This window comes from Pipistrellus hanaki, assembly GCF_964339955.1.
Source record: "Pipistrellus hanaki genome assembly, chromosome: 12".
NCBI lineage: Eukaryota > Metazoa > Chordata > Mammalia > Chiroptera > Vespertilionidae > Pipistrellus > Pipistrellus hanaki.
In genome coordinates, this window is record NC_140514.1 from 31,520,198 (window position 1) to 31,544,270 (window position 24,073).

Below are 24,073 nucleotides of genomic sequence, written 5' to 3' on the forward strand. Positions count from 1 at the left end.
TACTGATTGGAATATAATTTCCATGGGGCTAAGTGATAGAGATAACACTTAGAAATCTAAGAAAACATTTGAACCACATGAAAGTCAAAATTTTCTGTTACAGAATAAAAGTCAGAAAGTTATTAAAAATTACGTTTGATAACTATGATTTGAAAAAAGATATTTAAAATAAATACATTTCTTTTATTTACTTACATTGTAATCCAGTGTGTATCATAACTACTCCCAAACTGCTGAAAAGTACCAAACAATTTTGGAAGAAGCCGAAGTGAAATCACAACTGATCTGAAAAAGCAAAAACAGGTATTTATAGAATAAACTAATTTTAACTACTATCAGTAATTATGGCTTTTTACAGAATTTAAACTAGAGAAAAAACATTAACCTAAATCTTTATATACAAATATCAAGAGACAAAAAACCCACCCAAATAAAAGAACAATGCCATTATCAAAATGTTTACATTTCAGCTTAAGTTTACTTTATGTATCTTATTTAGCTTTCTCAATATGTAATATGACAGTTCAAGAACATTTGGCAATGTGATCACAGTAATCATAAATATGTTCTCAGAATCAAGGAGAGAGTGTTATTATTTCTTTGTTTCCCTTGGTGGGAATCTAAGAGTGCCAAATGTAATAAAGTGCTGGAAAAAAAGCAAGACTGTCATAAAATATGAACCCTGAAAAGGAAATTTTTAAACATAATATGAAAACTACAAATATTTAAAAAATAGGTTAATAATGGCATATAAATGCTATCATTTCACCACACCTAGTCAATAATATACAAAATGAGCTTTGATTACTATATAAAAAAATTTTAAATTCCTATTTACCTGTTGTTTCCTAAATTTTCAAGGCAACCTTCAATGAATCTCATTCGAATCTGTCTATCCGTAAACCAACATACTAAGGAACAGAGAAGTTTCTCTGCTTCATTTATTAATCCTTCAGAAAGATTAACCTACAAAAAATACATAAAGTTACTATTTATTCTAAGGGCATTTTGCAGTAATTTTGCAGTCTTTGGTTCCATTAAATAACTTACTGCATCATCATCTTGGACTATATCCCACAACAAAGTGTTTCCTTTCTTGCAAACGTTATCCAAATTAATGTCTGTCACAGCATTACTGTTGAATTGATGTTTATGAACTGCAGGTCCTGAGGGAGCAAAGTACAACACATTGTAGAAGAAGACAGCTGACTAAAATTGTGATGTGAATTGTAGCATTCATAGTTAACAAATCAAAAGTATAATATAAATACATAAGATACATAACATTTTATCACCCCAAAAAGTTTCCTTGTGACCTTTTACAATTAATCTCCACCACCAAATCTCAAGTAACCACTGAGTAGATTTCAACCATAATAAATTGTGATTATAGAAACGAATATAAATTTTATGTAGCATATACTCTTCTAACTTCATTTGCTTAGAATATTTTTTTATATTCATTCACTGTGTTGCACTGTATTGGCAGTTCCTTTTTATTGATGAGTAGTATTCCACTATGTAAATATACAATTTGTTTGTCTACTAGTTAATTCCAGTTGAGTCTCTTATGAATGAAGCAGATATGAACATTCATGTATATTTTTGTGAATATGTTTTCATTTCTTCTGAATAAATATCTAGAACAGAAATTGCTAGGTCATATGGTAAGTATATATTTAACTTTATAAGACACTGAAAAAACAGTTCCCAAACTAATTATACTTTTCTATACTCCTTGACAGTAACTTATGAGATTTCTATTTTCTCTATATTCTTAGCATCATTCATTATCGTTACTTTTAATATTACCCTTTCCAGCAGGTGTGTAGCATTCTGGTTCTAACTTGCATTTTCTAGATGACTAGAGATACTGAGAATTTTTTCATGTATTTATTAACCATTTCTATATTTCTTTTATTTATTAACTGTTCAAATCTTTTGATCATTTCAACTTGGAGGGTCTTAATGTGTTGGAAGAGTTCTTTATAGTATTAAATACATTGCATTACAAGGTGAATTTGGACAGTATTAATACATTTAATAATTTTGTTCAACTTCTAACTCCATCTAATAAACAATATCTACAGTACTGAATAAAAGGAAAATGAAATAAAAATAGAATAGTCAAAATGTAATAATATAGTATAAAATCAAATGACCTCAATCTTAACCTATTAAATTCTCAGCAACCAAAATAGCACAATTAAAAAAAAAAAAAAAGGTAACCTTATCTAGTTTATGTGCAAGTAACATTTGAAATCAGTAAGTTGTTGCCAAGGTCCACAAGTTCTATCTCCAAGTTTAATCATGACCTTTTAGAATAAACTTAATTGATCAGGTTTACTTAGTTTGCAATGTTCTATCATCCCAAAACCAATTTCCAAGACTAGCAAGTGCTGATAGCACCTAACCAAATAAGAGAGAGGATATAGCATAGACCTTAAAACTGATAATTCTAAAACTGTTTTTCTCTTAACTTTCCCCCCCCCTCCATTTTCTTCTATTATTCTTTAAACCCCTCTCAACTCCATTCTTCCAAATCTGGCCTGTCCTATTCCTTTTCTAGATTCATTTAGAGTGATGAGAACATTATTTTTGAAGATTTTATCATCCTAAGTGAAAGAAACACCTTGACCTTTAGCAGTCACCTCTCCTCTTATTTCCCAACTCTCTCTAGCCTCAGGCTATACATTTTATATAAATGGAATTATACAAAATCTAATCCTGTGTAATCTATTATACTTTCTGGTCCTATGACTGCTGAAGATAAAATTTAATAAAGTTATTTAATTCAATCGGGGAAAAAAAACTACTACATAAAACTTATTGGGCAAAAACAATTCAGTAACTTTGACTGTTGATTCGTTTTAACAATATATATTATTCCTATTTTAAAGAAAAGTATTTTACTTATTACAGAACCTTACCTTGACTAAGATGTTCATGGTAAATAGAAGCTAAATTGGGAAGATGTTGTTGAAGATGAGATGTTAGCTCTGCATGTGAATTAATCTGAACTAGCTCCTCTTCACACCCAGATTCTTCACCATCAAAATCAGCCATATTTTTTTCTGATTTTGCACTGACCTGGGAGCTACTGCAACTGACATCATCTGCACTTAGCATATCATCAACCATATGTCTATAACACAGAGAAGAGCACAAAATTACTAATTAGATATTTAAACAGTTTCTGAATAACAAAAATCTCTCTCAAAACATTTGGCACAAGTTATTCACACTCAAGAACAAAGCTCATTTGTTTTTTAATAAGACAGTATATTAAGAGATTTGCAAAAACTAAAAAGCCCACAATGTCAGAACTATATATTAATTTTACAATATACCTACATGTTATCTGGACCATCAACACATTTCAAAGAGAATAATTGCAGAGTAGGACAGTAAACTTACTTTTAGATAATTATTCCATAAACTCAAATCACAATGTGAGAAACTTAAAGTTTGTTTACATTTATTTATACAACTACAGAATCTAATCAGATAACTATCAGGAAATATATTTCAATTTAAGGCAGCAATTGAAATGTGGTTAATATTAATTGGGGGACTTTTAACTCAAAAAACACCAATTAAACACTCACTTCTAAAATGTACTATAGTGGATACTCTGATATAAAGACAAAAGAATGGAAAAATAACATGAAGAAAAAATGTTCAAGACTGACTTAGAGACTCACAGGTAGTACCATATGGAGAGCAAATGGAGAGAATATAGACAGTGCCAACAAAGATCAAGTCATCAGGTCTTGTGAGACAGAGGTTTGGTTTGGCAAAACTAAAGATATTTGCAATATAACAGTATGAGCTCTTGAAGGGAAACTTTGAATACGTATCTATAAAGTCAGAGCCTAACCAGTGGTTCTCAATTAGAGGTGGTTTTGGCCACTGGAAGGGACATCTGGCAATGTCTAGAGCCTTTTCTAGTGATCAAAACTGGACAGATAAGCTGCCATCTAGAGACAGAGGCTAGGGTTGCTACTAATTCTACAATGCACAGAACAGCATTCACATTGGTGCAAATACAAAACAAAGAATTATCTGGGCCAAAATGTGAAGACTGCCAAGGCTGAGAAACATTACCTGAAACTCATATGGGTTAGTGATAAGAATAAAAAAGCAAAAGAAATCAAGTAGCAATATATATGAATACATAGTTCTCCCCAACAACCATATTAAATTGTGAAGGCCTGGCAAATTTTCAAGTCTAAGAAAACTCATCCTGATATAATACAAGTTTGTATTTCATCAACTCAAACATTACTATTGGTAATAATCTATATACACTGAGTGATATATGATCTTTGAATGCATAATAATCTGGCCACTCACTGTACATCCTATATAATAAAAGGCTAATATGCAAAATGTCTCCTCGACCAGAGTTCGATCAGCAGGCAGGCTGGCCAACCACCCTTGGCCAGGCTGGCAGAACCTCACCCATGCATGAAATCATGCACCGAGCCTCTAGTATGTATATACATACGCACCCACTGCGTGGCCAGATTATTATGCATTCAGAGATCATAATAATCTGGCCCCTCAGTGTATATAATAGAGGAATATGCAAACTGTCAGTTACAGCATCACATCATGACCGGATCAGCAGGCTGTGTCACCACCCTCTGCTCAGGAAACTGCAAGGCCCAAGGTAGAATAGGATACAATAGGAGGGGATAAGAAAGGAGAGGGAGAGGAAGGCAGGCCTGCATGCAGACAGGCAGAGGAGAAACAGAAATATAGAAAGGGAACAAGAAAAAGACACAGGGGTGAAAAAGGGAAGGAAACTTGGGGCTGCACATGGGTGGGTGTGGTGACCATGGTGGGGTGGAGCAGGTGGGGCCCAGCGAGGGGTGGGGCGCAGGCAGTTCGAGCACGGAGCCCCACCCACATGTGGGAGGAGGGCAGTGGCCACCATTGGTGGGAAGGCACCCATGGGTCTGGGACAGAGTGGAGGATGGTCAGAGGCCTTCTGGGCGGAGGTGCTCCTGCTCTGCAGCAGCAGCAGCAGCAGCAGCGCCCAGGCCACTCAGGCCTTGGCCACCCTTACTGGGCTGGGCACAAAGAATGGGAGCAAGACAGCGGCAGGAGGCCAGGGAATGGGAGCAAGACAGATTCTGAGAGGTTCCTTGAGGGGTCCCAGATTGGAGAGGGTGTAGGCTTGGCTGAGGTATACGCCCCCTCCCCCCGCCAAAAAATGCACAAATTTCATGCACCAGGCCTTTAGTAAATAAATAAAATTAAATGTGCCCAACAGAAAATTAAAAATTGCATATTTATGGCATGCATTTGTAGTTGGTATTACATACCTATTGGACAATACTGATCAATAATAATTGTAATTTAATAAATATAAGACATAATTACTTCCTTAAAAAAATATAGCTGTTTTTTAAAGCAGACTTACCCATCATGGTGGTGGTGGTGGTGATGGTGATGGTGATGGTGGTGATGCTGTGGACCGATGAACTGCCGACAGTTAAATAATTCACTCCCAATAGTCTCCCCAAGGAAGTCCCCAGTGCGAGTAATACAAGATTCCTGAGATGCTTGTGCTATATGAGCAGCATTCATTTCCCCTGAAATATCATGTCCTGGATCTTCAGAGTGTGAACATGCATCTAGCATTCGTATTCTATTATCTACTGATGGCAGTGACTCAGTGTTAAAAACCAGGTCTTTTCCTGTTCCATTGCTTGTCCCACTTCTTTCTGATGGACCTTGGGAATCCCCTAAGCAAATGCCTGCTTGACTTTCTAGCTTTCTGTTTCGAAGATCTGTACCACAACTGCTTTTAGGAGGATTATGACCATGATCGTCATCTTCATCTTCTTCTTTAAGGGCTTCAATATCTGCAATGTCTTCTGACTGTACCTCACTGCCAGGGCTCCCAGCTGACTGGCTTGCATGGCTAGAATTCACCTCATTGCTAGATCCATCACTATGCCCACTACTGCTACCAGGACCACTGCTTCCATCTTCACCACTGTTGGCAGTTTCATCAGAACTTCCCTGCATGGATTCCTGTATTTAAAAACAAACAGATTTAAATAAATATTTACATGGAGCCCTCTCCCATGCATTGAACCAAAAAGCTTTTTGCAGCAAAATAAATAGATAAAATAAATATAAGCACTAATAAGAAAAAGTAACTGACATTAACACAACTTATTTTTAAAAGGTTGCCACAGCCGGGACCGGTTTGGCTCAGTGGATAGAGCGTCAGCCTGTGGACTGAAGGGACCCAGGTTTGATTCCAGTCAAGGGTATGTACCTTGGTTAAGGGCACATCCCCAGTAGGGAGTGTGCAGTAGGCAGCTGATCGATGATTATTTCTCATCGATGTTTCTAACTATCCCTCTCTCTTCCCCTCTGTGAAAAATCAATAAAATACATTTTAACCCTTTGCACTCCGAACCATTCTGGACATTGGCTACCAGCTACTCCGAACCATTCTGGACATTGGCTACCAGCTACTCGACACTACTTTGCGAAACGTGCGTTGAATTAACTCAATTCCCCGTAATCACTAATAAACTGCAATGTCCCCTGAGAGGGGACATCCGAGTGATATGTTAGAATTCCGATGTCCCCTGAGAGGGGACAGCGGAGTGCAAAGGGTTAAAAAAATAAAAGGTTGCCACAGTGTTGACTCATTCCTTAGAACAATAAAAAATGGAATTAAAAGTCCAAAAAAGAGCCGAAACCGGTTTGGCTCAATGGATAGAGCGTCAGCTTGGGGACTGAAGGGACCGGGGTTCAATTCCGGTCAAGGACATGTACCTTGGTTGCGGGCATATCCCCAGTAGGGGGTGTGCAAGAGGCAGCTGATCGATGACTCTCTCTCATCGATGTTTCTAACTCTCTATCTCTCTCCCTTCCTCTCTGTACAAAATCAATAAAATATATTAAAAAAAAAAAAAAAAAAAAGTCCAAAAAAGAAATAAAGGATCTCAATAATACCACTTAAGAGAAAGATTAGGGTCCTAGCTGGTTTGGCTCAGTGATAGAACATCGACCTGCAGACTGTAGGGTCCCATGTTCCATTCGTACCAAGGACACATGCCCGGGTTACTGGCTCGATCCCCAACCCCTCTCCTCCAGTAGGGGATGTGCAGGAGGCAGCCAATCAATAATTCTCTCTCATCACTGATGTTTCTCTCACACTCTCCCTTCCTCTTTGAAATCAATAAATATTTTTTTTTAAAGAGAGAGAGATTAGGCCTGAACATATATCACCTTTTATATTCCCAGTTCAAAGGATAAACATGGCAGAAACCCAAAAATCACTTGGGAGGAGGGGATGGGGGCCTTTTGTCATACCTCTGTGTCCGAAAGTCGCTGTTGCACATGTTTGGTTCTATTAATAAGTTGCTCATCCATTTCAATATCACTGCCTCCACTTTGATGGGTATCACTGTTATCACTGCTTTGAGGACTAGCTGCAGGTGACCCTATATTAAATAGATTTCTCGTTTTACTTCTTTATATTAACATGGATCTATCAGAATGGCACAGTCCTTAGTTCTTTGATTTACCAAAACTTCATGCTAAGTAGCCAAAAATATCATCTGTAAATATGTTAACATTTGCCAAGAGGATATACACAATTTCAATTAAGTCAAGATTACCAACAGTTTAAACAAAAGGGTAAGTGAGCTGGATAACTAGTTAAGGGTATATGTCTTTTGCTCAAAAGGGCCTTTATCACTGATACAAATACAAGAAATCAGTTAACTGTGATATCTCTAGGAAAGGGAAGCCATGTCACCATGCACATCTAAACTCAACTTACAAGGTGATGGAGCTGCTCTTCTCAGCTCTTCTTCCTCTGAGGGAAAAGGAAAAAACAGGAGGGAATATTCTAAATGACTAGGCTTCTTTGGGACAGCTTATCAGTTGTTCTTATTACATAGTCAACAAGATACAGGTAGGGAAATCTGCAATAATGTTAAGTCTCCACCACCTGTAGTAGTAGTTGTGGGTGTCTGTATAGAAAAGCCTAAGAAAAAAGTAGTATATGATTGTCAGGTGACAAAAATTGGGGTAAAGATAATAAAAGTTTTATTATAGAAAGTCTTAGAAAGCTATATACACATAAAGCACATTAAAAAAATGGCTGAAATTATAGCCAGAAAGATAAAGCAACTCCAATTTATTCACCCTTTCACAAATACTACAGTGTCCATCTCAAACTTATTTTGAAATTAAGGTTGAACTGAACTAGTAAGCAGAAAATGTACTTTAAATATAGGTAAAAACTTTGCACAACTTATTACAAAAAATACTTTACTAACCTTTCTTAGTTCCCATGGGAAGATTAGTATTTAATAAAGATGCAAAAGAACTCTGTTTAGATAGCTGAGCCTTAGCTGCTAGTGCATTATTCCATAATGCTTTAATTAACATTGATGCCAAGTACAATGTCTTTAAAAAAAAAGAGAGGTAGAAATTAGAGATTTTAGGCAACATAACAAATTTAATATCCTTATGCCTAATTAAATGCTAACAGTAATAAGCTACAAGTTAAATATCTGAATCAGATAAACTTTCATATTTAATGTGTATGAAAAAATAACTATCATCATATTTTGAATAAATTACCTGCTCAGTATGTACACTTGGCTCAAGAGCTGAGACCAGATTAAGAAGATGTCTAAGTGGTACTGGATCCAAATTCTTGATGAGTGAAGGAAATAAGTCATGTATATACCGACTACAATGTTTCAACTACAAAGTAAAGGTAGAAATAAGAATCAAAAATAATTACCTTACATAACTAAATAATTTGGTACCAAAAAAATTATGAAGTATGTACTTTTTTAAGTTATATAGTCTTAAAAGCCAAGATAACTGGTACAGTAATATTTTTTAGTATGTTGGTAAATGCTAATTACCGAGTATCATAAATAGGAGAACATAATTGTGAAATTCTACGTAAGCAGAATTTTATCTTATCCAAACAAACCATTAGCTTAATTTTCTAGCTATAAGGATTCTAATTAAATTTATGTGCATATCATTAATATAAAAACAAATAAAAATTTGCACATAAATTTAATTAGTTGGTCAACACTCAATCATTGAGCCACACCAGCTGGGCCATGTATCAATTTCTTTATCTATAAAATGGGATAACAGAACTAACCTCCTAGGGGAGTAAGGCACTTAGAACACATAAAGAGGAAGCACTCAATAATGTGAGCTGTTAATATTACCTGTGCTGCAGCCCAAATGCAATCAATATGCTGAGTACTCAGTCGCCCTTCAGCTGCCAAAAAATTCAAAATTACTTGGCACTGTTTGATAATCTGGAAAAGAAAAACTTACTATAGTTAATCTTTGGAAATATTCTTCTGTCTTAATAGAGCAGAAAAGTCATATAATCATCCACAAACCTCAATATGTAAATTTGGTCCAAATATATGTTCTACTACATTGTTGCTTATAAGCCAGTCTGCAAGTTCTTTTGCAATGGACCTAAAATCAAATAATAAAAATAGTTAATATATTAAAAAATATTAGTTATCAAAAACAAAATAAAAAGATATGAGTTATTACTCTTTCCCATGTCCAAAAGGCAGACAGTTAAAAATCTTCAATTTGTTCACATACAAATTAGAAGTGATTACAATCAATTAACTGTTTAGGTCACTACACAAAAAATAACAAAAGAAATTATATCACCTAACTTTATAAACAAGTAAAAAAAAAAAAAAAAAAAGTCAAGTCTTAGAAAGTTAGGATAACAACTAACACCAAGTACACAGGTGAGAACACCAAATATAAAACCAAGTAAGTGATATATTTTCCTACTCAAGGACTTTGCCTTCCCACTTTTTAATTTCCATAGTAAGCACTAAAGTGTGCAGGGAAGGTTTCTAAATGTAGATTACCAAAAAGATTTTTAAAAAAAAATTTCAAGCCAAACTGCAACTTTCCTGCCTGATACTAATAAAGATTCCACTAATGTGGTCCAAAGATATCAACTTATTCAGAACAACTGTTACCAACATCTCATCCACCATTTCAAAAAAATAACCTTTTTATTTTAGAATGGTTTTAGGTTATTATCCTTCTTTACCAACATCTCATCCATCATTTCAAAAAAATAACCTTTTTATTTTAGAATGGTTTTAGGTTATTATCCTTTTTTACCAACATCTCATCCATCATTTCAAAAAAAATAATCTTTTTATTTTAGAATGGATTTAGATTATTTACCCTTCATTTTAAAAATTTATCTTTAGGGGCGGAGCTTGAAGATGGCGACCGAACAGCTGGACTTGTTCTGACCCCGGTCCCAAAACAGATAGAAGCAACATCTGAGTTGCTCAGGGAATGTTGATTAGCAGCTAAGGGGCAGCGGATCACTCTAGGAAGGTAAGGAAGTGTCCGCTGGACAATTTTTCCTGACCAAGCGGCCAGCACTCCCGACTTCTCCCGGAGCTCCGGGCTCGGCGCAAAGGCGGCGCCACCCTACCAGGAAGGGAGCAGCTTCTCTGAGGCCTGGAAAACCCACAGCCGAGGAGTCCATCGAGCACCTGTGGCGCCCCGATCGGAGCAAGCGCGTGGATTCAAGGAAGCTCTTCAACCACCCACAGAAAGGTCAGAGTTTGCGTGGCTAGGCTGAGAGTTCAGGCTGCGATAGCCCCATTGCTCCCGCGAGGCCCCGCCCCCAGAGCGGCCCTGAGCGCCGCGGCCCCGCCCCTAGTGCGGCCCTGAGCGCTGCGCCCCGGAGCGCCGCGAGGCCCCGCCCCCAGTGCAGCCGCGGCCCCGCCTATATTGTAGCCCAGGAGAGCTGCGAGGGCCTGCCCCCAGAGAGAAAGAAGGCCAGAGCAACCAAAGTCTGGGAGGTCAAACCAGTAACACTGACACCTAAGGGCTGAACTACAAACTGCCTTTTTTTTTTTTTTTTCTTTTTTCTTTTTCTTTTTCTTTTAATTAATCAAAAATAAATGGACACAAATAACTAAGATATAGCCTACCTAAAATTAAGGACTACCTTACAAAACTGAGGTGCAGTGGAAAGCTGGGAACTGCAAGACTCTCTGATCCAAGAACCAGGCATACCAAATACAATAACAGAGGAAGTGATTGAACTCTACTGGACAATTTTATGCTAATTATACTATTCTTTATTTTATTTTCATTTTTTACATTTTTTATTTAATTTTCATTTTTTACATCTTTTACTTCAGAAACGATTTTTTTTCTTTTTTCCTTACTTGATTTTACCTTTTCAATTATTACATTTTTCAATCTCTATCTTCACTATTACTACTGCTATTTTGCAATTTTTTTTTTCTTTTTCTTTTCCTCCCCAGTACCATTTTACTTCGTCTTTATTTTACATTGGGAGTAACCTTCATTCTATTTTAATCTCTACTATAGCATCATTCAACCCTATCTCAATTCGACCTTTATCCCATCACTCTCTTACTAAACTTTAACCTCTTAGTCTCCAGTTATCCTATCCCTTTCCGGCTTTAGTTTTTCCTCTATTCTTTCTGTATACCCCCTGCTAAAGCTCTCACTATACTCATAGACCTAAGTTCCAACCCCTGATACAAGTGTATAAATATCACTCTCTGCACTATATTAACTAGTTAAAAAACAAAACAAAACAAACAAAAAACAAAACGGTTCTACTTTCTATCCTTTTCTCATTGTTTGAGTGAAGGTTGATTATTGTGAATATTTGTGCTTTTCAGTGAAATTGTTATGCTTATTCCAGTGTTGTTATTGTTGCTTTGTATTTTTTTTTAAATCCTCTGTTTTTGTTTGTTTCTTTGACTTCTGTATATCATAACCTTACTTAATAATAGTGGATATTGTATTGTAGTTTGTATTAATCTCCAAGTATTGTTACCGGCATTGGCTGGGCTCAGTGGTTGATCTATGGCAATTTTCTCCACATATATATAGTTTGTTTCCCATTTTTTTAGTTTGCTTCTTCTCTCTCTCTCTCTCTCTTTCTCTCTCTCTCTTACTCTCTCTTCTTTTTCTCCCTGTTTTCTAACTTCATTTTGTCATTACTTTATTTCTTCTTTGACTTTTTTTTTAAATTTTTCTTTATTTTATTTTTACCTTCCTTCCTTCATTCTCTCCTATACCCTAATTTGCCTATCGCTAGGGGTTACCTTTATTAGAGGTTATTAATATTGTAAATACATTCCTGTTAAGTGCCTCTCGTGTTGTACCTGGTAGTGTTGTATTTTGCACCTAAAAATTAACGCAAGAGAAAGAACACCACATAACCAGACATCCTGAAAAGAGATACCATGGGAAGACAAAGAAACACCCCACAAATGAAAGAAAAGCAGGCATCACCAGAAAAGGAAGTAAACGAGCTAGAGGCAAGCAGCCTACCAGAGCAAGAGTTCAGAATAATGATTATTGGTTGGCTAAAAAGAATGGAAGAGAAATTTGACAATAACCAAGAAGAAATGAGGAAGAACCATCAGGAATTGAGGAAGAACCAAGAAGAAATGAAAAATGACATCGCTACCATGAAGAACTCAATAGAAAGCATCAAGAGTAGACTAGATGAAGCGGAAGACCGCATCAGTGAGCTAGAAGACAAGATGGAAAAAAATACCCAATTAGAGCAGCTTCTAGAAAAAAAGATTAAAAAGCAGGAGGAGAGCCTACGGGAGCTTTGGGACATTACAAAACAAAATATTCGAATAATAGGGGTTCCAGAAGGAAAGGAAACTGAGGTAGACGTGGAAAAAGTATTTCAAGAAATAATGACAGAAAACTTTCCTGAGATAGAGAAGAAAAAACCCACACAAATCCAAGATGCTCGCAGAGTCCCAAGCAAAATGAATCCCAGAAGACAGACGCCAAGGCACATTATAATTAAAGTGGCAAACAACAACGACAAAGTAAGAATCTTAAAAGCAGCCAGAGAGAGACAGAAAGTTACTTACAAAGGAACCCCCATCAGACTAGCAACTGATTTCTCAACAGAAACATATCAGGCCAGAAGGAAATGGGATGAAATATACAAAGTCATGCAAAGGAAGGGTTTGAATCCAAGAATACTGTACCCAGCAAGACTATCAATCAAAATTGAAGGGGAAATCAGGAACTTCACAGACAAAAAAAGACTGAAGGAATTTATCTCCACCAAACCAGCAATGCAAGAAATGCTAAAGGGTCTACTGTAAAAATAAAGAAATAGGAATTGAAGAAGGAACATGGGTATAGAATAAAAATGCCATCAAATGAGTACCTATCAATAATAACCTTAAATGTAAATGGATTAAATGCTCCAATCAAAAGACATAGGGTGTCAGATTGGATAAGAAAACAAGACCCTTACATCTGTTGCCTACAAGAAACCCACCTCAGAAAAAAAGATGCACACAGACTGAGGGTGAAGGGATGGAAAAAAGTTTTCCAGGCAAATGGAAAGGAAAGAAAAGCTGGGGTAGCAATACTTATATCTGACAAATTAGATCTCAGAGTGAAGGACATAACAAGAGATAATGAAGGCCACTTCATAATACTAAAGGGTACAATCCAACAAGAAGAAATAACCCTGGTAAATATATATGCACCCAATACAGGAGCACCCAAATACATAAAAAAACTGCTGGAGGACATTAAGGGAGAGATTAATAGCAATACAATCATAGTAGGAGATTTTAATACCCCACTGTCACCCTTCGACAAATCATCTAAACAAAAAATCAGCAAAGAAATATCAATCCTAAACGACTCACTAGACCAGATGGAATTAATTGACATCTTTAGAACATTCCACCCCAAAGCCACAGAATATACATTCTTCTCAAGTGCACATGGGACATTCTCAAAGATAGACCACATTTTGGGACATAGGCAAAGTCTCTTCAAATTCAAGAAGATAGAAATCATATCAAGCATCTTCTCAGACCATAGTGGCATAAAACTGGAAATTAATTACAATAAAAATAATCCAAAGAAATCAAATACATGGAGACTAAACAACATGCTATTAAACAAGGACTGGGTTACCAGAGAAATCAAGGAAGAAATTAAAAACATCCTGGCAACAAATGACAATGAAAACACAACAATCCAAAATCTATGGGACACAGCAAAAGCAGTTTTGAGAGGGAAGTTCATATCCTTACAAGCCTATTGCAAAAAACTAGAAAAAATGGTAACAGATGAACTAACTCTACAACTCAAAGAGTTAGAAAAAGAGCAACAAGAAAAGCCCAGTGTAAGCAGAAGGAAGGAAATAACAAAAATCAGAGCACAGATAAATGACATAGAGACCAAAGAAACAATACATAAGATCAACAAAACCAAGAGCTGGTTCTTCGAAAGGATAAACAAGATTGATGGACCTCTAGCCAGGCTAACCAAGAAACAAAGAGAGAGGACCCAAATAAACAAAATCAGAAATGAAAGAGGTGAAATAACAACAGACCCCACCGAAATACAACAGATTGTTACAAAATACTACGAACTCTATTCCAACAAACTAAACAACCTGGAGGAAATGGACATATTCCTAGAAAAATACAAACTGCCAAAACTCAATCAGGAAGAATCTAAAAATCTCAATAGACCAGTGACGTGGGAAGAAATTGAAACCGTCATCAAAAAGCTTCCAGCAAACAAAAGCCCAGGGCCAGATGGCTTCACAGGAGAGTTTTACCAAACATTCAAGGAAGAACTAAAACCTATCCTCCTCAGACTATTCCAAAAAATCCAAGAGGAAGGAACACTTCCGAACTCCTTCTATGAAGCCAACATCACCCTAATACCAAAACCAGATAAAGACAACTCAATGAAAGAGAATTACAGGCCAATATCCCTCATGAACATAGATGCCAAAATCCTCAACAAAATTCTAGCAAATCGACTCCAGAAGAACATCACAAAGATCATACACCATGACCAAGTAGGATTTATTCCAGGAAAGCAAGGAAGGTACAATATCCGCAAATCAATAAACGTGATACATCACATAAACAAATTGAAAGATAAAAATCATATAGTCATATCAATTGACGCAGAAAAAGCATTTGACAAAATCCAACACCCTTTCCTGTTAAAAACTTTTAAAAAGGTGGGAGTACAAGGATCATACCTCAACATAATAAAAGCTATATATGATAAACCCACAGCCAACATTATACTCAATGGGCAAAAACTAAAACCATTCCCTCTAAGAACAGGAACAAGACAGGGATGCCCACTCTCGCCACTCCTGTTTGACATAGTTCTGGAAGTACTAGCCATTGCAATTAGACAAGAGGAGGAAATAAAAGGCATCCAAATTGGAAAAGAAGAAGTAAAGTTATCCTTATTTGCAGATGACATGATATTGTACATAAAAAACCCAAAAGACTCCATTAAAAAACTAATTGACTTAATAAATGAATTTGGCAACGTAGCAGGATATAAAATTAATGCCAAGAAATCCATGGCATTTCTATACACCAACAGTGAAACTACTGAAACAGAGGCTAAAAAAGCAATTCCATTCACCATCGCACCAAAAAAATTAAGATACCTAGGAATAAATTTAACTAAAGAAATAAAGGACCTATTTGCGGAAAACTACACGACACTGAAAAAAGAGATAGAGGAAGATGTAAGGAGATGGAAGAACATACCATGTTCATGGATTGGTAGAATCAACATCATCAAAATGTCCATACTTCCTAAAGCAATCTATAGGTTCAATGCACTCCCCATTAAAATACCAACGACATATTTCACTGACCTAGAAAGAACTCTCCAAAAGTTCATTTGGAACAATAAAAGACCCCGAATAGCCACAGCAATTCTGAGAAAGAAGAGTAAAGTAGGAGGGATCTCAATACCAGACTTCAAACTATACTACAAAGCCACTGTTCTCAAAACAGCCTGGTACTGGCACAAGAACAGACAAATAGATCAATGGAATAGAATCGAGAACCCAGATATCAACCCAAATCACTATGCTCAATTAATATTTGACAAAGGAGGCACGAATATACAATGGAGTCAAGACAGTCTCTTCAATAAATGGTGTTGGGAAAATTGGACAGACACATGCAAAAGAATGAAACTAGATCACCAACTTACACCATTCACAAGGATAAACTCAAAATGGATACAGGACTTAAACATCAGACGGGAAACCATAAAAATACTAGAAGCATCCACAGGTAGCAAAATCTCAGACGTATGCCAAAATAACTTCTTCACTGATACTGCCCCTAGGGCAATGGAAGCTAAAGAGAAAATAAACAAATGGGACTACTTCAAAATAAAAAGCTTTTTTACAGCAAAAGAAACCATCAATAAAACAACAAGAAAGCCCACGGTGTGGGAGATCATATTTGCAAATATTACCACTGATAAAGGTTTAATCTCCAACATTTACAGACAGCTTATACAACTAAATAAAAGGAAGATGAATGATCCAATTAAAAAATGGGCAATGGACCTAAACAGAATATTTTCAAAAGAAGACAGAAGGAAGGCCAAAAGGCACATGAAAACATGCTCAAAGTCACTAATTATCCGAGAGGTGCAAATCAAAACAACAATGCGGTACCATCTCACACCTGTCAGAATGGCCAACATCAACAAATCAACAAACGACAAGTGTTGGCGAGGTTGCGGAGAAAAAGGAACCCTCGTGCACTGCTGGTGGGAATGCAGACTGGTGCAACCACTGTGGAGAACAGTGTGGAGTTTCCTCAAAAAACTGAAAATGGAACTCCCATTTGACCCAGTAATCCCACTTCTAGGAATATATCCCAAGAAACTAGAAACACCAATCAGAAAGGATATATGCACCCCTATGTTCATAGCAGCACAATCTACAATAGCCAGAATTTGGAAACAGCCTAGGTGCCCGTCAGCAGATGATTGGATCCAAAAACTATGGTACATCTACACAATGGAATACTATGCTGCCATAAAGAAGAAGGAATTCTCATCATTTGCAGCAACCTGGATGGAATTGGAGAGCATCATGCTGAGTGAAATAAGCCAATCAACGAAAGAGAAACACCACATGACCTCACACATCGGTGGATGATAAAGATCTTTATAAACTGATGAACCAAGAGACAGATATAGAGAAAGTAAAGCAACAAGCAGACTGTCAAATTACAGTGGGGAGGGTAGGGATATCAGGGGGAGATAATAGATCAACCGAAGGACTTGTATAAATGCATATAAGTACAACCAATGGACATAAAACTATGGGGAGGGAGGGGATGTGTGGGAGGGAGGGAGGGGGGCAATAAAAAAAAAATCAAGAAAATATGTAAAAAATAAATAAATAAATAAAAATAAAAAAAAAATAAAAAAATAAAAAATAAAAATTTATCTTTATTGTTGAAAGTATTAGCCGAAACCGGTTTGGCTCAATGGATAGAGCGTCGGCTTGGTGACTGGAGGGTCCCCGGTTCGATTCCGTCAAGGGCATGTACCTTGGTTGCGGGAATATCCCCAGTGGAGGGTGTGCAAGAGGCAGCTGATTGATGACTCTCTCTCATCAATGTTTCTATCTCTCTCCCTTCCTCTCTGTACAAAACCAATAAAATATATTTTTAAAAAAAAAGAAAAGAAAAGAAAGTATTATAGATGTTCCTTTTTATCCCATCATTGACTCCCTTCACCCTACTTCCTCCTCCACCTGAGGGGTTCACTGAACTATTATCTGAGTCCATGGGTTATGCATATATGAATATAAATTTCTGGTTAATCTCTTTTTGTCCACCACTGCCCTAGCAGGTTTGGCTCGGTGGATAGAGCATTGGCCTGCAGACTGAAGGGTTCTGGGTTCAATTCTAGACAGGGGCACATGCCCAGGTTGCAGGCTTGGACCCCATTGTGGGGTGTACAGGAAGCAGCCAGTCAATGATTCTCTCTCATCATTGATGTTTCCATCTCTCTCTCCTCCCTTTCTCTCTGAAATCAATAAAAATATATTTTAAATATAAATAAAAGCTATTCTCTCTTGGAGTAATAATTCACTCACTGCCATACAAGTTAATCTATTTATGTTAGTTCTCCCAATAAGGTAGTGTGGGTTTATCAGTTGTCTTTTACAACTTTGAGATATACATAACATCTAATAAACTGACTTCCAGGGTGGGCCACAAGTAAGTTTACAGTTATGAATATGAGGAACAGTTTGTGCTCATGTAATATTGCATTATTTTCCACATGAACAACTGTAAGCTTTTTTTTTCCCAACCCTGTATTTGAAATGTACAGTTTGATGAGTTAAAATTTGAGTATATATCTTTTTATCTATCACCACCAAAGTTTATCTATGCCCCTTGTTATCCACCCCCCACAACCCAATTGCCAACTAGCAAACTGCTTTGTTTGTATTATTATAGATTTTTTCATTTTCTGTAATTTTATATTTTAAAAAAGTGATGAGTATGCACTCTTTTTTTAAATTGACTTCTTTCACTCAACATAAGATGTATCATTTGTTGCATTTGTCACGGCCATGGTTCTTTCTAGGTTTTGGCAACTATGTCTAAAGTTGCTATAAATATCTATGTTCAAGTTTTTGTATGAGCATAATTTTTCCACCTCTTTAAATACCAAAGAGCATGATTGCTGAATCATGTGGTAAGAGGATGCTGAGATTTGTATGAAACTGCAAGCTTTCTTCCAAAGTAGTTGCATTTTCTTGCATTCCCACCAGCAATGAGTGAGACTTCTCTTACATCACATCCTTGTCTGCATTTGTTGGTTTAAATATTCTGGATTTTGAGCATTCCTAATAGTTGCGTAATGGAATCTCACTATTATTTTCATTTGCATTTCCCTGACGAAGGAGGATGTGGAGCATCTATTTTTGTGCTTATGTACTATCTATATGCCCTTGATCGAAACTGAACCTGGGACCCTTCAGTCTGCAGGCCAATGCTCTATCCACAGAGCCAAACCATCCAGCATTGTGTATCTTCTTTGATGAGGTGTCTGCTGCCCAGAGTCTGGCTCTGTGGTTGAACATAGAACTATGAACCAGGAGGTCATGGTTTGATTCCCAACAGGGCACATGCCCTGATTATGGGCTTGATCTCCAGTAGGGGTGTGCAGCAGGCAGCTGATCAATGTTTTATCTATCTCTCCATCTCTCCCTTACTCTCTCTGAAATCAATAAAAATATTCTTTTTAAAAAGTCTTTGGCATATTTTCTAATCTGGTTGCTTTCTTAATGGGTTTTCAGTTCTTTCCAGATTTTGGATAATAGTCCTTTATCAGATTTGTCTTTTCATTTTTTATGTTTCTCTTCACAGTATTTTATTTATTTTTGTTTTCGTTAATCCTCACAGAGCATATTTTTTCCATGGCTCTTTAGAAAATGGAAGAGAGGGGGAGACACAGAAAGAAAGATCAATGTGAGAGAGATACACTGATTGGTTGCCTCCTGCATGCGCCCCAACCAGGACCAGAGATCCAGCTTGCAACCAAGGTACGTGCCCTTGAGAGGAATTGAACCTGGGACCCTTCAGTCCACAAGCCAACACTCTATCTAAACCAGCTATCTTTTGCAAATATTTCCCCCTATATGTGGCTTATCTTCTGATGCTCGACAGTGTCCTTAGCAAAACGTAAGTTTTTCATTTTAATAATATTCGGCTTATCAGTTTTTTCTTTCATGAATCATGTATTGTAACCAATAGGTCACCCATCACCATACCCAAGAACAAGGCCACACAGGTTATCTTCTATATTATTTTCTAAGAGTTTTATAATTTTGCATTTTATGTTTAATGTGTAAGCCATTTGCATTAATTTTTGTGAAGGGTGTAAGGTCTGTGTCTAGATTTTTTTTAAACATGTGTTCGTCCAATTGTTTTAACACCATTTGCTGAAAAAGACTATCATTGCTCCATTATACTTGCCTTTGCTCCTTTGTCAAAGATCAGTGAACTATATTAACATGGGTCTATTTCTGACCCCACTATTGATGTCTATTCTTTGACCAAAACCATACTGTCTTGATTATAATAGCTTTACAGTAAGCCTTAAAGTACAAAACTTCCAACTTCATAATTTTTCTTTCAATAACAAATTGGTTCTTCTAGATCTTTTACCTCTCATGTAAACTTTAAAATCATTTTATGAATGTCCTCAAAATAAATTGCTGGGACTGAGATTATACCACATCTGTACATATCAAGATGGGAAGAAATGATGTCTTCAAAATGTTGTCTTCCTATTCAATGACATGGAATATCTTTCCATTTATTTAGTTCTTAGGTATCTTTTATCCACGTTTTAATATCTTTCAAAGAGTTTTATTTCTTCCTTCCATTATGTATACCTTTCACTTCTCTATCTTCCCTTATTGCATTAGACTGGACCTTCCAGCAAAATGGAGAAAAGCAGGGGTGGAAGGACATCTTTTTTTTTGCTCCTGATTTAGGGGAAAAGCTTTGAACCTCTCACCATTCCGTATGATGTTAGCTGTAGGTTTTCTGCATCAAGTATGCTTTCTAAAATTTATCAGTACCCACCATCCAGAACTGAAATGTCATTGCTGACATGTACAACATAAGGAACTGTTTGACATTGAAATTGAGTCTCACTCAAAAAAACTGGTGGCTCAGAAACTCAATACAGACTGATTCAAATGCCTTTCAGCATAACAATTATTGTTTGTCTCATTTTTGATTCTTATAAGTATATTCCCAGTAGGACATGATCTCACTCATCTAGGGGAAATGGTGAACAACATAGACTGATGAACAAGAACAAACCCAGAGATAAGAAGCCATGGGTCAACCTGTTGGACCTCAAAGGGAGATGGGGATAAAAGGGAGATCAACCAAAGGACTTATGTACATATATATGAGCCTAACCAGTGGTCAAGGACAATAGGGGGGTGCAGGCTTGAGTTGGGGGAGGGGTGGGGAATTGGAACAGGGGGGTTAAGGACAAATATGTGATATCTTACTCAATAAAGAAATTTAAAAAAAAGTCACAAAAGAAGAAAAAAAACAACTATTAGTACCATATTCTTTACTACTAAATTCTCCTATGTAAATAGTATCCTTTTGCATTTTGTGCAAATGAACACTATGTTGGTTATATGCTTTTAAGAAACATGAAGAAATGTTACAATATATTATTCTGAAATCTTAAGCCTGCACAAATGAAACCAAAAGGTAAAGAATTTCTAGTAAACACTTCAAATCTAATAATCACAATTTACCATGCAAATAGTCACACATTAAAATGTTATTATTTATGCATAAGTAATGCTCATACTTACGTTTCTGTGTCTGATACCAATGATTCATTATTGCACACATCATTGAAGGTGTGAAGTTGATTCTATAATTAGAAAAATAAAGTTTGCCAAAATTATTCTTCTATGTGTTAGCAAATGTCAAGAAACATGGTTTGATATTTGCAGATCATAATCACCAAAACAAAATTACAAAATTTAAACAGAATCAGATGCACACATTTCCCAACTGGCTATATTTCCTTTATCATATTAAAACATTAAATAAATTCATTCCACAAGTATTAATTATGCTTTATTCCACTATGCACTCTACAGAGAAAAAGATGAATAAGGGAAAAACACAAAAACCTAATGCAAGGCAACAATATGCTCTTAAAGACAGAATTTTGTAAAGGCCCACTAAATACATTTAAGATTTAATTTGGAGCCTGGAGCAAAATAAGCCATAAATATCGAATTATCTCACTCTTTTATGGAATATAATGAATAACATAAACTGATTAACAAAAATAGAGCCAGAGAAACAGATGCATCGAATAGACCATCAAATAAGAGGGAAGGGGGTGAAATATGATAGCAACCATACTTTGGTAAAAACTGTTGTTTGAATTTTAACCCCACTATTCTGACTTTGACCTTTGCTTACTTGCTTAAACAATAGGGTAGATACAGGAGATTGATTCCTACTGACTCAGTAGCTTCAGGGGTAGAAACTATAGATAACCTTTAGAGTAGGGGTGTCGAACTCAATCAGAGAAGGGGCCAAAATCTAAAATCCAGCCTAAATCGCGGGCCGAATGGTTTACTGAACAGTCATAAACTGACAATGTCATAAACTGACAGCGGAGTGCAGTGATGACAGCGCGGTGCGGGCCACATTGCAAGGCCTGGCGGGCTGGATTTGGCCCTCGGGCCTTGTGTTTGACACATGTGCTTTAGAGATTAACCTGAGTTCTGCTTCTGTATTATCGGCAAGATAGGGCCACATTCCAATGTTCCCAGCCTTTAGAATTTAGAACAAAGGAAAATTCCTGTGGTTTGAACATTTTAAAAGATGGCTTACACCTGAACAGTGGGGTCGTGTGGACTCCACCTGCGTGTGGTACTCTTGCAGCTGTCCTGGCCAGCTTTTTCAAGAAATCCTTGCCTGCTTTTTTTTTTTTAATAAATCTTCAGCCTACGGTGGTCTTATTTTGAACCCAGGGTTTGACCCCACAACAGGGGGGAAGGGTAAGAGATCAACTAAAGAACTTGTATGCATACATATGAGCATAACCAATGGACACAGACAGTAAGGGGGTGAGGGATGGGGGTGGGAGTGACTGGCGAAGAGGTCAATGGGGGGAAAAACATGACATGTAATACTTTAAACAATGAAGAATTAAAAAAAAATTTTTTAAAGAATTTGGGAAAATGTCAACAAATATTTTCCATATTCTCAAACTCCAATACATGAATAAAATCCAGCTAATTCAGAATAACTACATTGTAAAAAAACAGGCAGAAAATAAAAAGTAAGGTTAAGGGAGGCCTTGGTAAACCATAGAATGCATATCCATTCTAAAGAGTGCAGCTAATTACTTAGCTCTAGCAAATTGTTAATGCAATACAGACTCAAGGATAACAGTTCTTCCTCCCTACACCAATCCCCTCCCCATCCCACTCAACCCCACCCCGAGAGAGGCCAATAATACAGATATCGACCCATTCACAATAGTATTTGCCACTGTACAAACAAAATGTTTTTGTTAGTCAAATGTGGCCTATGGTCCATTAATTTGTGGCTTCTCACTGGATAATGAATTAAATACCTAAGTCATAATCTCTAATTCTTTTTCTCTGAAAACATTGGTTTCTAAATGAAGAGTTTAAAAAAAAAGAGAGGAGTTGGACCCTGAAATAAAAAAGACCTAAGGTATAAGTCCTAAATCTAAGCCTCAGTCTCTTCATATTTAAAATAAGGAAAATACAGCCCTGGCCAATGTAGTTAAGTGGCCTAAGTGTTGGCCAGAGCACTGAAGGATCTTGGGTTAAACACATCAAGAGCACTTCTTGGGTTACAGGTTTGATAAAGGCCCTGGTTGGGACACATGCAAGAGGCAACCAGTAATATGTCTCTCTCATATTGATGTTTTTCTCTCTCTTTCTCTCCTCCTCTTCCTTCCTCCCCTCCACTCTCAAAAAAGCTATGAAAAAAATTTTTTCTCAAGAGATTAACAAAGATTAAATATAAAAATAAAATAGAAAAAATACAAAAATTGTTTGTAAGGACCATACAATGTAATGCATGTAAAATACTTAGCACAATGCCTGGCATAAGGTAAGTGTTCCATAAAAACTTGGTATAAATTAAAAATCAAACCAAAATCAAACAACTATAACTTACCGTTATCTGACTTAGTCCAGCCAACCTCATTGTCAAAGTAGGTGACATAAAGTACTTAAATGCAAGATCTAGGCTTTCTTTATCAAAGCATAACGTTGTATCCAATGGTTCTTTTACTGTGCTCCACATTAAGTCAGCCATGTTGCGAGCCGCACTCTGTCTTAACTCCTGATCAGAGAGCTTGCATAAATACCTGAAATGTTTCAGAAATAAAGCATATACAATGTAGAGGGCTCTCTGGGAATGCACATGGATGACCTTTAATTATCATCAGCTGAACTCAAGGCGTAAGCAGAGCCACGCCCTGGGAACATGTTTCCCCAAAATGTGGGAGACAGTTATCAGTACCCATTTCCTATCTTTATCCACGTGCCTGGAATGAGGAACGAATAGGACCTTCACTTACCCAGGTCTTGATATGCTAAATCCCA

General features: G+C 36.6%; 1 protein-coding gene across 5 annotated transcripts in view; it reads right to left on the bottom strand.

Annotated features, from left to right (window-relative positions):
• Window positions 1-24,073, bottom strand: part of USP34 (ubiquitin specific peptidase 34) — a 179,950-nt gene that overhangs the window by 118,624 nt on the left and 37,253 nt on the right. For 4 of the 5 annotated variants that reach the window (XM_084901048.1, XM_084901047.1, XM_084901045.1 and 1 more), the window contains exons 7-19: window positions 23,643-23,835; window positions 21,278-21,339; window positions 9,423-9,504; window positions 9,243-9,335; window positions 8,629-8,754; window positions 8,322-8,451; window positions 7,820-7,855; window positions 7,348-7,478; window positions 5,432-6,048; window positions 2,931-3,145; window positions 1,051-1,166; window positions 839-966; window positions 196-285 (exon numbers count right to left, since the gene is read on the bottom strand). In XM_084901048.1, the coding sequence (XP_084757174.1) occupies window positions 196-285; window positions 839-966; window positions 1,051-1,166; window positions 2,931-3,145; window positions 5,432-6,048; window positions 7,348-7,478; window positions 7,820-7,855; window positions 8,322-8,451; window positions 8,629-8,754; window positions 9,243-9,335; window positions 9,423-9,504; window positions 21,278-21,339; window positions 23,643-23,835 (2,019 nt within the window). The remainder of the gene's footprint in view (window positions 1-195; window positions 286-838; window positions 967-1,050; window positions 1,167-2,930; window positions 3,146-5,431; window positions 6,049-7,347; window positions 7,479-7,819; window positions 7,856-8,321; window positions 8,452-8,628; window positions 8,755-9,242; window positions 9,336-9,422; window positions 9,505-21,277; window positions 21,340-23,642; window positions 23,836-24,073) is intronic. The other variant, XM_084901046.1, reaches the window with a different exon arrangement.